The following is a 15,257-nucleotide window of genomic DNA, read 5'->3' as shown; positions in this document are numbered from 1 at the left end:
GTCCCGAGGTCACGCACGCGCAGTCCGCAGGAAGGCGGGGGGGGGGGGGGGGGTTGCTAAGCTGCGTCACGTGGGATTCGCGCCCTGTCCGGAGGCGCATGCGCAGGGCGGGGTCTGGCGTGCCTTAGGTTGATCTGCCTCCCCGAAGGGCGTTTGGCTTGTGACATTGGGGCGGCCTTGGCCGGCTTTCTGAATTCACAGTAGGCTGCGGGAATCTCGGCGAGGAGCCAGGGTCAAATTGAACGTTCATACAAGGGAAACCATGTTACCATCCGGAGGAGCCGAAGACCCGTGATAAAAATTGCTAGGCTTCTTGCATTACCAGTCCCCAAGGCTCCGTTTCAGCCTCTGCGGGAAAGGTTTCCCAGAGGCGACCTAAATCTTAAATTCACATCACTGGAGTAGCATCAAGCATTCTTTGCTCGCCCCCAAACATTTTCCCACTCACCAGATTGCGAAAAAATTCAAATGAGCAGCCACAAGCAAAGACACTGGAAACACATATGGCTGCTGGGTTAGTGATAATCTAAAGTCTTTTGTCAGGCGATCTGGCCATGTTTATTACAATACGCATAATTTGCAGTACTCTTTGAACTACTGCTCCCCTTTTGACTATCCTAAATGAGAAGAACACAAGTTCATAAGGTCGTGCATTAACTATGACACCACCATGTTTTTTAAAGATGAAAAACAAGTGGGTATTAATCAATGGCAACAGAAAAATAATTGAACCAATTGTGTACTAGGATCTCTGGATTCTGACATCCTTCAAAGTAATTGGGGACGGGGAGGGCTCAAGTATCAGTATATGCCTCATCTTGTGTATCCTGAAATTATTGTACTTAGTGCAACACTTTAAGTAAAATCATGTTACTATTTGTCTTGGTTGGTTTTGTCAGCCTTGAGCATCTGGGAAGAGGGAATCTTAACGGACAAATGCCCACATCCATCAGATTGACCTGTAGGCACGTCTGTCAGGGCATTTTCTTAATTGCTGACTGACGTAAGTGGGCCTAGCCCACTGTGAGCAATACCATCCCCTGGTAGGTGGGTCTGGGCTGTATAAGAAAGGTAGCTGAATATGAGCCTGGAAGCAAGCTAGAAAGCAATATTCTTTGGTGGTCTCTGCTTCATGCCTCTGCTGTGAATTCCTGCCTTGGCATTCCTCAGTGGTGAACATTGACCTGTAAGCTAAATAAACTCTTCTCTCCCTTAAGTTGCCTTTGGTCATGCCACATACCACAACAACAGAAGCAAACTTGGACATTATCCCTTTAGAGATTTGGGAGCAGTTATTGGTATCAGAGTTAAAAGCAAATCCAGGCATGTCTTTGGAGTCTTCAGGACATGACCCATTAGAACACACTGGAGAAGCTTGATAAAGACGAAATAGATATTTTTTAAAAATCATTTTGGTTTTGCTTCACTTCTCTATGTCCCAATTACTTAATTACTAAATTAAGTAATTAAAGTTGTCTTTGCTGGAAAATAGGAGAAAACATGAAGGAAAAGATCATAGCTGTATTTTCCCTTTTCAGGTTGTAGGAACTCCTGGTGACTGTGAGCAATATTGAAACATGAAGTAGCCAGTTACCCACCTGGATTTGCTAAAAGGAGACTCATCACAAATCCCATGGAATCGGAATGAAAGCTCTTCTGTTTCCACCTGCCAGATAGTGTCAATAAAACTTTGTTTTCCCATCACTATCTCTCAAGGCATTGATAGGATCTGTGGCCAGGAGCAAAACTGGAGTTTTCACAGACCCATTTTGCCAGTTCGGATATAGGACCAGGACAGATCTAGATGCCAAAGGACTGAATCCCAAAGGTAATGATGTCCACTGCAGGCTACTTGTATCTTTTTTTTTTTTTAATTTATTTATTTATTATGTATACAGTGTTCTGTCTGCACATATCCCTGCAGGCCAGAAGAGAGCACCAGATCTCATTACAGATGGTTGTGAGCCACCATGTGGTTGCTGGGAATTGAACTCAGGACCTTTGGAAGAACAAGCAGTGCTCTTAACCTCTGAGCCATCTCTCCAGCCCCTCTTGCTTGTATCTTAACAGCAGAAACTTATCCTTGATATTGTCAACCCCCATGCCTTTCTTCCACTTTAGTTTTGAATTTCTCCTTGTACTTTATATGTAGCGGAATTTTTAACATCATGTGACTTATCCTAATGAAGAAAAGTATTGTGTATATACATAGAAAAGGGGGAGCCCATAGATTACTTTCTCAATCAGGAACCTAAGTGGCTTTGTGGCACTGTCAAAATACTTTCCCTGACAGTAACAAGCTTGAAGTAAAACAGTTTGTTTACTCTAAAGGCTTTTTGGGTCACCTTCCTTTCATCAGCATACAAATGTAAAGGGCATTTTTTTTTTAAGGCAGCTTCTCTCAATATCCAGAAGAAAGAGGTCCCCAAGCGAAACTTCAGAGCTTTCCTTCACATTTGCATTAAACCTTTTAGGGAAGTAATAACTACTCAATGCAAAAAGATAATATGTAAGTTTTTTTTTTCAGCGTTTACCACATTTTATCAGTAATAGGAATGTGGCCAGAGATGCTTCCAATTAGTTTATGAATTTCTAATCATAATGCCAGCACATATCAACCTTTATTTGGATTCTACCATTAACTTTTGCTGACTAACTCATCCTCATAATGTCAGCACATATCAACCTTTATGTGGATTCTACCATTAACTTTTGCTGACTAACTCATCCTCTGTTATGTTAAAGATAGGTGATTGCAAAGTGAGAGACAGAGTTTACTTTCAATTGTGAAATCAGGTCGACACTTTAATCCAAACTCAATACATTTAACACACACATATCTAAAAGGTTCAGACATGCAAATTGATTTGAACACCCTTACAATCCTATGGAGAAAGTACAGTACAGACAAGTTGGATCTTTACATTAACCAACCAAATCTTAGCAATTGCATTTTAATGTTTTAGCTCCCTAGAGTTGAAGGGGGAAGGCTGCAAATATCACAGATGAAAAATGCCTCCTACAGTCATGATATTTGTCCCTTATTATTCAAGTAAAACCTTGCATCATCCAGTTGCACAATCTTATTATTGGTAACATGTATACAGGTATAAAAGTACACTGTAAGTTTAAAAACAAATTGTACCCCGTCAGGCCTGACAAAATTTCATGGACATTTCTAATCATTTCACGTATACGAGTAAGTCATGTCATTATTTTCTACTTCTATCCATTTGGCATGTTTTAGGAAAGAGTTCATACTTAAAAACACAAAATACAAAAGCTAAAATAAATGGCACTTGGAAAACAATTATAAAAGAGACTTGCCCGAAGTCATTTCATTCAACAAAAAATTAGCTCTAAAAACAAGGCTATTTGTAAAGATATATGCAAAAAGATATAGCAGGGAGAATGTTAATTTGAATTTTGGCTGTCTTTTTTCAGTGAGACAGAGATGGTTTCATACTTATGCCATGTGAGGGCACAGTTAACAGCTTTGCCCCATAAGCAAGAGGAACTAGGCAGTCTAAAAGAAAATCGGCCACTGGTTGCTTTTATTCTCAGCACCAGGAATGAACAAATCTTCAGTGGAACAGGCTCTTCCCACTAAGTATTCTCCTTAATTAAAACTGCTGGTGTTGCGGGTTTCTGTTGTCTGAGATGGTCTTTTCGCAAAACAAGGAGCTTTTTTTTTTTTTTTTAATTCTTTTAAGAAGTGGTTTAAAATATATCCACAGTAGCTTCTGAGGGGGGGGGGGGGACACTACAGAGTTGGCATCAAAATATCATTTTAAAGAGTATTTAGGGAGTAACACTGATTTAAACAGGAGTCACACCATGTCTTTGGTTTTGGTGCAGTATTTAAAATATAAGGCAAAATGTCTAAAATCTGTTGCCTTCTAACTTATTTGTTTATTTTTATAAAATGCTACTTCCTGCAAAGAAGGCAGTTGATTACCAATGGCAATGATTTGGGTTCTAAAGTAATCTCACATTTCTAAGTACATATTTACAGACATTGTGTAAACTGTTCAGTTTATTTAACCAACATCCACTGATAAAAAGTTTTTGAGAAATGCACATCTAAATGATGCTTTTATCAAAAAATAGTGTTTTGTTTTTTGTCTTTTATTTTTGTCAAAGGAGCTCCAGTTCTTTCACTAAGAGCCCTGTTTTCCTTTTTTATGGAAGGCTCCTCAGTATGAAAAGAGTTCCGAGTGTACACAGCTAAAGGGATGGTCTGCTAGGCCTTTCCATCTGAGACTAGATATGGCTTCATTCTTGCAAGAGACTATTGCAGTCTGCCCCGCAGTGGACCATTGGTGAAGTTCATTACAACAGGAAGTGAGTATATCCTTCCGCACCAGTCACTATAACGTCCATCCAGATCCGCATGGCCTCTGGTGATGGCGCCACCATGTAATAGATTCTGTCGTGTGTCTTCACGCTAAAGGTGAGCAATGGGTTAGGACTCTGGAATTCCAAACAAGAAAAGAATGTCAAAGAAAGACTTGGAAAGTTGAACATTAGCAAAGGCATGTGAAGATTCTTCTGCTTTAAAAGTCGACCTTGACCGAAATTTATAAAGGCATTTTATGCTACACTACAACGTCCCCCTCCACCCCTTCCACCTTCCTCAGGATGGGCCATCTGTCTGGCTTTTCTATAAGAAATCTCATGCAGGGCTCACTGATTCTCTAACTAGTTGGTAAAGCATGGTATCTAGCTGACAGGAGATGTTCAGTGAGTAATAGTGGTTATTCCTGGCCTTTAAAGGTCCTAATAAGTTACAATTCACCTTCCTAACTATATAGTAAGTAGTTCCTTCCAAAAATGCTTGCAGAGTGGCTTGTCCGTATCTCCCAAGTTGTTGCATCCAGAATCTCACCTTATTTCGCCATGATTTTATCCCTAAAAAACAATCATTTACCCCATGTATTTTCAGTTTTAACTTACAGCCGTGTTCTGAACACATCTGCCCAAAGTGTGAGAACACCACCTCTAAAGCACTTAAAATCCTCAAATAACCTAACTTAATTACATATTCAAATGGCAGAAATCCTCCAGGCTTAGTTGCACATGCTTGTAACCCCAGCTAACTCAGGAGGCAGAGGCAGGAGCATTACAAGTTCAAAGCCAGTCCAGGCAACATAGTGAGACCCTGTCTCAAAAACAGAAAAGGGGCTGAAGGTAAAGCAGTTGCCTGGAGTACAAAGGGCCCTAGGGAAAAAAGTTGCAGAAACTGAGGAAATAGATACTTACCTTATTAGCATTCTTGAGGTGATCATAGTACACTTCTTCGATGGCTTGAAAGTATATCACGCCTTTCAATTTAGCCTCGTGTTTGTCTGCAAAGACAGATGAGTGTTACGGACTTCAGTGCCGCCGATGAACAGGAAAAACCCCAAGTCCAGTATTAATTATCCTCATTAAAATGTTTACCTAACATTTAAATTGTCTAAGATTAACCCAGATCACCTAGGTGAGCCCCCCCCCCCCCCCCCAGGCTCCAGTGGACAGCCCCAAACCCCTGGTCACACTGATGGCTCTGGTCACAAAACAGAGAGACATGAGTGTGGGAAAGAGGTTGGGAGAGGACAGATAGGGTGAGTGTGGGAGTGACTGGAACACATCTTACACATGTATGAAACTGTCATAGAACAAGCCTAATGTTTTATTTATTTTTAAAGGCATTTATTTACTAACTTACTTTTTACTCATTTATTTATTTATTTATTTTGAGGCAGGGTCTCTCTACATAGCCCTGGCTGTCCTAGAACTCACTAGACACGGCTATCCTCAAACTCACAGGCCTGCCTCTCCCTGATGAGCCCTGAGATAAAAGAACAAAACAAAATTTCGTCGGGATCACCACCGCTGTGTGCCTACTCAGTGACCAGTTTCTGAGGATGTGTGTGTGTATGCGGAGAAAGGAAGCAACGATCAGGAGCTACAGGTGGAAACGTGGGAGAGACGGCCCCTTTCGAGAGCGACTAGAAAAACAACACAGCTAAGGACTAAGGACGCACAGACCCTCTCCTTCAGTGCCACTGCAAAAGCTTACTGCATGGGATCTAGTCACGAGCCGCAACTGCCCTGGATCTGTGTTGGCTGACACACAGCTGGGGAAGGCTCGCCTGAATCTCAGTAAGAGACTGACTGGGTGACCAGCCAGCCACACAGTGGCATCACTGCTGCTGTAGAAACAAGTGTGGTACCTGCACACATTCACGAGAAAATACCCTACATGATGTGACGTGCGCAGACTGAATAACGCTGGACTCAAACTGTGGAAAAGCAATTAGGAGCATAACTCAGTTTTAGCTTTGCCTGACGATCCAAGGCCATAAGGTTTTAGCTCTAGCACAGTAAAACATCAAACTGTATGTGTACCTGTGTGTGTGTGTGTGTGTGTGTGTGTGTGTTGTGTATGTGTGTACCCAATGTACAGAATGAGACATAAAACAATCTATTTTAGGCTTACCAGTGGGAGGCTAGCACATGTGGCAGCAAAGAGACTTTGTATGTAGACTTCATTGAATTTTAGTATTTTTACTGAGTGAATGCCTCCCTTTTCCCACTAATAATATAGAGCTGGTTTGTAAACACTGGCCCAGAGCACAGACCTCTATCTTAAATTGCATTTAACTTAGTCTTTCCTAACATAACTGACCAGGGGCCATAGTTCTGTGTGTTTCTTTTTGCTCTTCCTTGAATAATATTGCTTTAATTAATATCATGCTCAGCAGATTCCAAACAGAGTCACAGTTGAGAGAGAATGTCAGTATATCTTTTGAACATTTCTTGGAAGAGATCCTGCAGTTAATTCAAGGGAATACAGTAACACCTTGTTTGCTCACAACAGATGTAAGATTAAAATCTGGAGACAAAAGTAAATGTCAGTGTTTCCAGCAGGCAGGGAACTGGGGAATGAAGTTTTGTGTTCAGGCTGTTTCATCTGGGAGAATGCAGCCTGAAAAACATGAACCTCACTACACTGGGAGCTGAGGGATCGGTGATGGATGTGGGTGAGATACTTCACTTCACTATCTCTCTCAGCAGCATTAACCCATCAATTTACAGACCCATTTCTATGGCTGTTTTCTTTAGAAGGGCAAAGTCATGCATAACAGGGGCCTAGTGTTCTTCAAAGCTTTCAGCATTTGTGTTTACAAGTATCCATGCATCAGGTCATTTACCTGGATGATAAGATAAGGGGGTGTGACTTTTGTAGGGTCAAGGCTAGCCTGAGCTGCATCATGGTGAGTGGCTGGGAACTGATCTATGCCTATGCTTGAGAGTGTTTAGAAAAGGGATGGGGGTAGGGCCACAGAGAGCACATATAACTGATGATTGACAGCTGTGAACAGGGCCGAATTGGCAGCATACCCAAGGCCATTCCACTGCTCAGTCACTGCCGATGTGAATGCAAAAGAGCCAGAGGACTCTATTTCTTACTGATATTGGGTACTAGGGTTTTGAATATGCTAAAAACTTGGTATTTAAAATAAAATTGAAAAGTCAGCCACCAAAAGTTTCAGTTTAGAAACAGGCCCAGCATGGGTTAGAGGATGGAAGGGAGGTTTGGAGAAGCTGGTAGGGTCCCTGAACCACACATCTGATTGACAAGACACAAAACTGAAGTCACAGATCAGAGAAACATGGAGTAATGAAGATGCTCTCTCTTCGAAGACCTTCTAATCTTTTCTGTTGGACCATTCTGAGTGAGACTGTCTATAAATACTAGCTTGCTCGACATTCGTGTCTATGTGTTGTGTGGATGGATGCTAGGCTGGATTTCTTATGAACCAGGTGTCTTTCCTATTGCACTGAGGTTGCTACTGTGGACCTTTATGAAACTCCAGATAACAAAGCAGGCCCTTATGAGGGCCAAGCCATTTGCTCTAACCAGCAACTTCAGAGCTGATTGGAGCCCCCCCATTCCCCAAGAGACCATCACTGAAAGGTGTGGGTCTCAGACTGTTTCTCTGCCCCAGGCCTGGGGCTCCTTGGGTAGTATTTCCTTTTATCCATTGGTTCTGGCTTCTCATCCCACCCTCAGTGCAAATGTGATTCTGACCATGCTCTCCTAAGTGCTCTCACAGTGACCCTAAAACATGGGAACTGGGGTGATACCACCCCTTCTTAGCAGCTGAAGAGACTTGGACTATGCTGATGCCTATAATGGGCGTGTTTCACATTTGATGCACATGTAAATAAGACGCTAGCTCATTTCTTTATCTTGTTGTCTGGAGACAGGGTCTCGAGCTACATAGCCCGGTCTAGCCTCAGATTCACCATTTTTCTGTTTTCACCCCTTGAGTGATGAGATTCCTGTCATGTATGACTGTGCCTCACCCCAGTCTTTTTAATAATTGTTCCAGGTACATTGTGTTTTCATAAGACTCAGTAGAGTATGTTCCCACAGTTAAGCATTTAAGACTCCCAAACTGCTTTTAACACTTAATGAATGCTTTCTTACTCGTTAGTTTACTGACGAGCTATACTCTACTCTCCGTGCTTGTAAGGTCAGAGAACCTTACAGACCACATCTCAACAATTGGCAACTGGGGCTGCTTGCCTCTGTGTAATCTAAAAAAGACACATGGCAAAAAATAAATACAGATTCATGGGATGTTCTGGCCTTGTGGTTTAAAGGCCAGTAACTGAATGTAAAAATACATTCCATTTAATATGTATTTGGGCTATAGTTTATTTCAGAAATAGGCTAGATTAATTCATATTTTTAAAGTCATGTGATTTCTATTTGTAAAAATGAAATTCATAACATATTCAACATATAAATATGACTATAAAATAATGTATGCTTATCAAGCTATCAAACTACCATTACCATTAATTATTTTACATATCAACCTCTTTCTTTCTCTGTTACTTTTCTTTTCTTTTTGAGATAGGGTCTCGCCATGTTGCCTAGGTTAGTCTCACACTCATGGGTTCAAATGACCCTACTATCTCACCCTCACACATTTTCTAGGTTCAGATAATGAATTTCAATTTCCTTTTATTTTTAATAGACTCGAATGTATCACTTCAAATTTGTTTTATCACTCACCTGCGTAATAAGAAAATGTCCGCTTATTCCGGTCAAAAACAAACCAACGTTTCTTCCACGTTTTAATTTTTCCACCCATTTTGATGAGGTAGCCCCGGCAGGTCTTCTCTGTGATTGACACATGAAAACAGGTGTCAATATTGTGGCCTGCCGTCTCCACGTGACTCCTCAAATCAAAGTCTTCCTTCCGGACAGGCAGATAGCGAGTCAGAGGACGAGCCTGAAAAGGAGCAAAGCCCATTTCATCTACAGATAACTGTTTCGGTTCAGATGGCATCTGTTAGAGGCAAGAAGACAGTGTAGAGCGGAAGCCTTAAAATGCCAAGCAATTTACAAGAACTCATGATAAGGAAGGCACTTGTCATCTGGAGACTAAAAAACAGACATTTAAGTAGGGTGCTACATAGAGAAGGAAGGAGCAGCTAAAGGCAGGCCTGTTGATTCCACTCCCTGAGAAGGGTAGATGAGAGAATGAAAAGCCCTCACAAATGTAGCATCAAAGAAGTCAGCCTGGAGGCCCTGTAAGGAATGAGATAGGCTGCCATTCAGAGGCTCCTTCTCCCTCCACAAGACAACAACAGTGTTCCCAAGGTAATCTACCCACAGCCTGATGGAACAGACACTGTTTGGTAGGGATAACCCCCAGAAGATCCCCCCCCCCCCCGAGTTAAAACTGTCAGTTGATCTATTTAAAAAAAAAGGTATATGCTCTGAAAAGAGACGATAAAATAACTGAGGGGTAGAATCAATGCTGGACCTGATGTGGGCAGCTGTATAGGAGCAGAGGCCCGAGGGATGTGCAAGGATGTCTTATTTCACTAATGATGAGGGTCAAGGTTCATTCACATCATCCAGGAAGCACACAGGTCACCATGGATGCCGCTTCCAAATACTCACTCTCTCTTTAAAATTCTGCTAAATAATTCCATGCTTTTGCCCTGGGGAAATGATCTAATCATATAGTTGGAGGAAAAGCTTATAATCAAGATTAAAATAGAATTCTGCCCTTTGGTTTGGCTTCAGATGTTAAACAGGCATGGATGACCTTCACTGCCAGTCAGAGTTTAGCAGAGGTCAGAGCATAATCCAATAAAAGGATCTATTTCAGTTTCCATTTTTTTCTCAGTATTTTACCTTTATTTTAAGGCAGCTGCCACAGGCTTACCAAAGCCCCAGCACACACAAGTCTTAAAGATAGTGGCCAGTCACTGAAGGACCAATGGTCAGCAACTAGAGAGGATGAGGGAATGCTGCCTTTGAGTCTGCTAGATGAGTGACCAACTTTAATGAAACTGATGGGAGCTTTAGATGATGTAGTATTGTTAAAATCTTCATCCTCAGAAGATATACATAATGTAGGCAGCTATGGTGAAAAGTACAGGGATTTCAAATCTGTGGGGACCAAGAAAGAAATGTAAACCAAATGGATGTTTTCTCCTAAATTGGTTGAGTTTGTTAATGGAAGGAACAGGTATTATAAATTGGTGTAGGAAAGGGGACATATGTGGTTAGAAAAGGAGAAAAAAAAAAAAAAGGAAAAAATACTACCACCACACCAAGAAACTGGGCTGGTACAATTTACATTTATCCTGTTTTGGAAAGTTTGCTTCTAGAGATTGCCTGATAGAATCTTTCCTCTCCTCCATCAGTTTTTAGTTTGCTTGATATATAAATATATATATAATATATAGTTTGCATATATGTACATATTTTTATGTATACACCCCCACACCCCCCACATATATATATATTCTAAGCTATCACTTATTTACACATGTTTTTTTAACATTTTAATTTGATTTTCTAACTAATTGAGTGTGTATGTGTGTGTGTGCGTGCGTGTGTGTAAATGTGCACTTGAGTACAGTACCAGAAGAGTCCATTGGGCATTGGGCCCAGTGGAGCTGGTGTCAGAGGCATAGGCAGTTTGTGAGCTAACAGACATGAGTACTGGCTGGGAGCAGAACTCCAGTACTCTGGAAGAGAGACAAGTGCTCTTAACCGCTGGGCCAGAGAGATGGGCCCTGTGTGTATTTTTATTGACCACTTCAATGGCACTTTTCAAAGCTAGGCAAGGCGTATTCTCCTTTTAAATGTATCCAGAGAATGAATATAAGGCTCTCTTTCTCTCTCCAGCATGAGTAGAATATGTGACTCACACATGAGTAGAGCAAAGTGTCAGTTGCTTTGTAGTTCCCTAGAAGTTCTAAAATGAACACAGCCTGCACACTAACCCACATCTTAACCATTCTGTCAAGCACTAGGCATTTGGTCAGAAATAATGTCTCCTACAAAATGACCACCAGGGGGCGACCTACACCTATGCGTCCACATTGACCGACCTGTGCCCTTTGCTTCTCTCTGATTTTTACTTCTTTTTCTATTAGCTTCTGCCTCTGGCTGGTTTCTTCTTGCAGTCGTTTTTCCAGGATTTCCCGGCGTCGTTTTTCTTCTTCCAGGGCTCGTTTCTTGGCTTCCATTTCCCGTTCCTAATTACCATCATACATACAGAACAATAAGTATTTGAAAACCATGACATTCACACTTGAAGGGACCAGTTAATAAATACCCGAGCTCCAATTATCATTAGACAAGTCTCATGTTGTATGCTAGTTTCTTCAGTACAGAACCTGGACTAACACAAACCATGATCACCATCTGCATAGCTCCCAAAGTCATCTTATGGCATTAAGTAATCAACCAACAATTAAATATTAGTCTTCACTGAAAATCTGGCTGTGACTATATGCAGGCATTTGGTTCTTCCTTGTAAACTGTCATGTAGTACTAGCCATGAAGCATAGGCTTTTCTCTGGGAGACTCTCCTGGGTGAAGACCACAGGTCCCTCCAATTCTTGTTACTGCTATGTAGCTTCCTGGCTGGAGGTCACGGAGGAAGCTTTGTGGGAACGGAAAAGGAAAGGAGGTAAGGAAAGGAGGTGCCCTCAGGGCAGGATGCAAAGGCGTTGGGGGGGGGGGATTTCTAAGGAAGTTCTTCTGATTCTGGCCTGAAATAAAGTCACAATAACATAGGGTTTGGGATTTCACAACCATGAGGTCAGCATGAGTTGGGAAAGATAGGAGAACACCCAAAGAAATGTCAACTTTCCCTATTCCCTCAAGAAAACATCCACGCGGCCATCAAGGGAAAAATGCAGTGGAAAGTATCCATTATCCATTTCGGTCTGGGTAAAACGCAGGCACATGCCTGAAGTTTCGGGGTGTAAAGGTGCAGTAAAGGGCCCTGGGAGCCACCTCTCTAGGACCCGTTCCTTCGGGGATAGGAAAGGGGGCTGAGTGGCTACCCAAGGTCACAGTGCTCAGGAAGGGCCCCGGAAGGAAGGCTGCTGGTAAGTGCAGGGCTCCTGCCCCATGCCCGTCACAGACTCCCTGCAGGAGCCCTCCGCCTTACCCTGGATTCAAGTAGCCGGGTCTTCTCAGCCTGGGCCTGTTTCAGAAGTCTCTCCATCTCTTCTATTCTGGCAATGTTGGATGTGCTGGCACTGATGAGAATAAAAAACCTTTTCAGAATATTTGCTGAGGAGGAGGAGTTGGGGAGGGGGATAGTGATCAAAATACATCGTTTGCACATGTGGAATTCTCAAAGAATTAGTAAAAATATATTTTAAAAATCCACATTTGTTCATCCCAATAAGTCTCTCTGACACACACACACACACATACACACACACTAAAGTTACATATCACAATCAAATTACACACATACACACACACACACACACACACACACACACACACACACACGAGTCAGGTTACATGTCACAATGAAAACATATACAATTTGAAGGATGTTTATTATGCATGAGTCATTGGTCTTAAGGGTCCAATCAATTCATGTCTGAAAATCAAAGCAGAGACTGACTAATCTCAGTGTAGGAGTCAAAGATGGGCACACAAAACAAGGCCAGTATAAACCAGTCAGAAGCAAAGACGCAAAGCTAAGTCTTAAAAAGTGGGCATCCAAAATGCAGCCTTGAAGTCTAAGAGTGACAGCCACGTGAGCCTCCTTGTCAGTTACCAACTCTCAAATCATCTTACCAACTAGACTGTCATCACGTCCCGTGTGAATGACGCCTAGCGTCTGAAGTCACTTGCTGTGCCTTTGTATGTGGGGGCATTTTACTTTTTAATGGGTACCAGTGTCAAGGTGACTTGCATTGGTGCACTGAGTAAGTTTTGTTCAAAGCCCTCCCTGTCATATTAATGGGGAAAATGCACAAAGGGATTCAAGCGCTTCAAAAGAAATGCATTTTTGGAAACGATATCACCCCAACAAGTGAAGGGAAAAAAATGAAAGAGTGGGAGCTGCAAGAACATCCAGGGGGTGTCCCAATGTTTCATTTATGGAGGGCCCTGCTGTGTCCTGCACGGTGTGCTGTGCTCACTCAAGCACCTATTGTTTCTAGGTCCACTTGAGAATGGACAGGCTGTTTTGTTTGTGTCCCATAGCACAAAGTCCAGCCCAAGAGGCACATTCATAGAAAATGTATAAGAATGCATGCCAAGGGGAACACACAAAGCCCTTCGGGTTATTATGGAGTACATTATATAAAGCATGACTAAATAATATTTGTACATGGACAGTTGTGGGGGGTGGTACATGTGTGCGCACACGTGTGTAGAGGCCAGAGGTGGTATTCTTCACGAGCCCTCTACTTACTTTTGTGAGACAGAATCTCTCACCAACCTGGACCTTCCCAATTAGACTGGCTGGCCGTTTAATCCAAGGAATCTGGCTCTGACTCTCCTTACTGGGATGGCAAGCCTATACCACCATGCCTAACCACCACCTACCACCTATGCCTAACCTACCACCATGTCTGTCTGTCTGCCTGCTTGACTGCCTATCTATCTATCTATCTATCTATCTATCTATCTATCTATCCTGGTTATAAGGATCAAACTCAGATCCTAACATTGTGTAGCAAGTACTTAATGGACTGAGTCATCTACCCAGGCCTGTATGAACTTCTGAGTTAGGGTCTCACCAGGTGGCTCAGGCTGGCCTAGAACTCACTATCTTCCTACCTTGACTTTTAAAAGCTGGGATTTACAGGTGTGTGACATCACATCCAGCCTCAACAATTTTCGGTAAAATCAAACCTAAGATGCCTCCGATCTAAGACTAGGAGAGCTTCTGAAGAGATGAAGGACCTCAGTACCACAGAGCACACAGCTCATCTTCTCAAAACTGCCAGTCCCACTAGGAGCAGACATGGAGTGGGGACTGTCTAAGGGACATTGGAATCTTACAGATCTAAAAACTGGGTGCAGTGTGTGTTGGGGCCACTTTTTATCCATGGGTTTTTCCATGAGAAACAGAATACAATGACTTGTTTCTTTTCTTTCTTTCTCTCTCTTTCTTTTTTCTCCTTCCTTCCTTCTCTTTGTTTCTTTCTTTCTTCCTTTCTTTTTTGCTATTTTTTTCCATTAGCTGTTGGACAAGATGCAAAAGTCTAAGTTACAGATGGAAAGGGAACAAACTTCACTGACCCAGCTGAGAAGGCTGAGGATATTATATGCTGCAGGCCATACAAGAGAATACAAATACATGTGTATCCCATGCTGCTGTCCAGGATCACACTTGTATGGCCGTGTCTCGAATAAACCACAGGTCTTCAAAACCCCCCAATTAAAATAATTAGGACTGGGGCTATAGCTAAATGCTAGAGCACTTGCCTAGGGTACAGGAAGCTGTGGGTTCCATTCTCAGCAACACACACACACACACACACACACACACACACACACATACACACACACATACATACATATGCGCAAACATGCATGCACACAATTAAAGGTTAAAAAAATCAAATTAAAATGTTAAAAACCATGTATATGTATAAATAAGTGATAACTTGGAATATTATATGTATATATAGCTTACACACACACATATACACACATGCACACACCTACACACAAAAGAAACTCACCATAGCTTATCTCACTCATCACATTTTATACAATTTTTATTTATTTAGATTTTATTATTTACTGTTTTTGTTGGTCTTTTGTTTTCAAAAGACAAACAGCTTTATCAAGTATGTGTCCAACTGACACTTGTCCATATTTATGGTGCATAATGTGATGTTGTGATGCATGCATACATTGTAAAATGATTATCAAAATCAATCTCTTTAACATAGCCATCACT

At 41.9% G+C, this 15,257-nt stretch overlaps 1 protein-coding gene across 9 annotated transcripts in view; it reads right to left on the bottom strand.

Annotated features, from left to right (window-relative positions):
• Positions 1-2,773: 2,773 nt before the first annotated feature.
• Phldb2 (pleckstrin homology like domain family B member 2) overlaps positions 2,774-15,257 on the bottom strand; it is a 102,238-nt gene continuing 89,754 nt past the window's right edge. For all 9 annotated transcript variants that reach the window (XM_059277740.1, XM_059277742.1, XM_059277741.1 and 6 more), the window contains 5 exons: positions 12,489-12,579; positions 11,419-11,565; positions 9,077-9,296; positions 5,263-5,348; positions 2,774-4,473 (listed from right to left, as the gene is read on the bottom strand). In XM_059277740.1, the coding sequence (XP_059133723.1) occupies positions 4,333-4,473; positions 5,263-5,348; positions 9,077-9,296; positions 11,419-11,565; positions 12,489-12,579 (685 nt within the window). In that variant the 3' untranslated portion in view covers positions 2,774-4,332. The remainder of the gene's footprint in view (positions 4,474-5,262; positions 5,349-9,076; positions 9,297-11,418; positions 11,566-12,488; positions 12,580-15,257) is intronic.

The sequence above is a fragment of the Peromyscus eremicus genome, chromosome 12, assembly GCF_949786415.1.
Source record: "Peromyscus eremicus chromosome 12, PerEre_H2_v1, whole genome shotgun sequence".
NCBI lineage: Eukaryota > Metazoa > Chordata > Mammalia > Rodentia > Cricetidae > Peromyscus > Peromyscus eremicus.
This window is presented reverse-complemented; position numbering and strand designations above follow the sequence as displayed.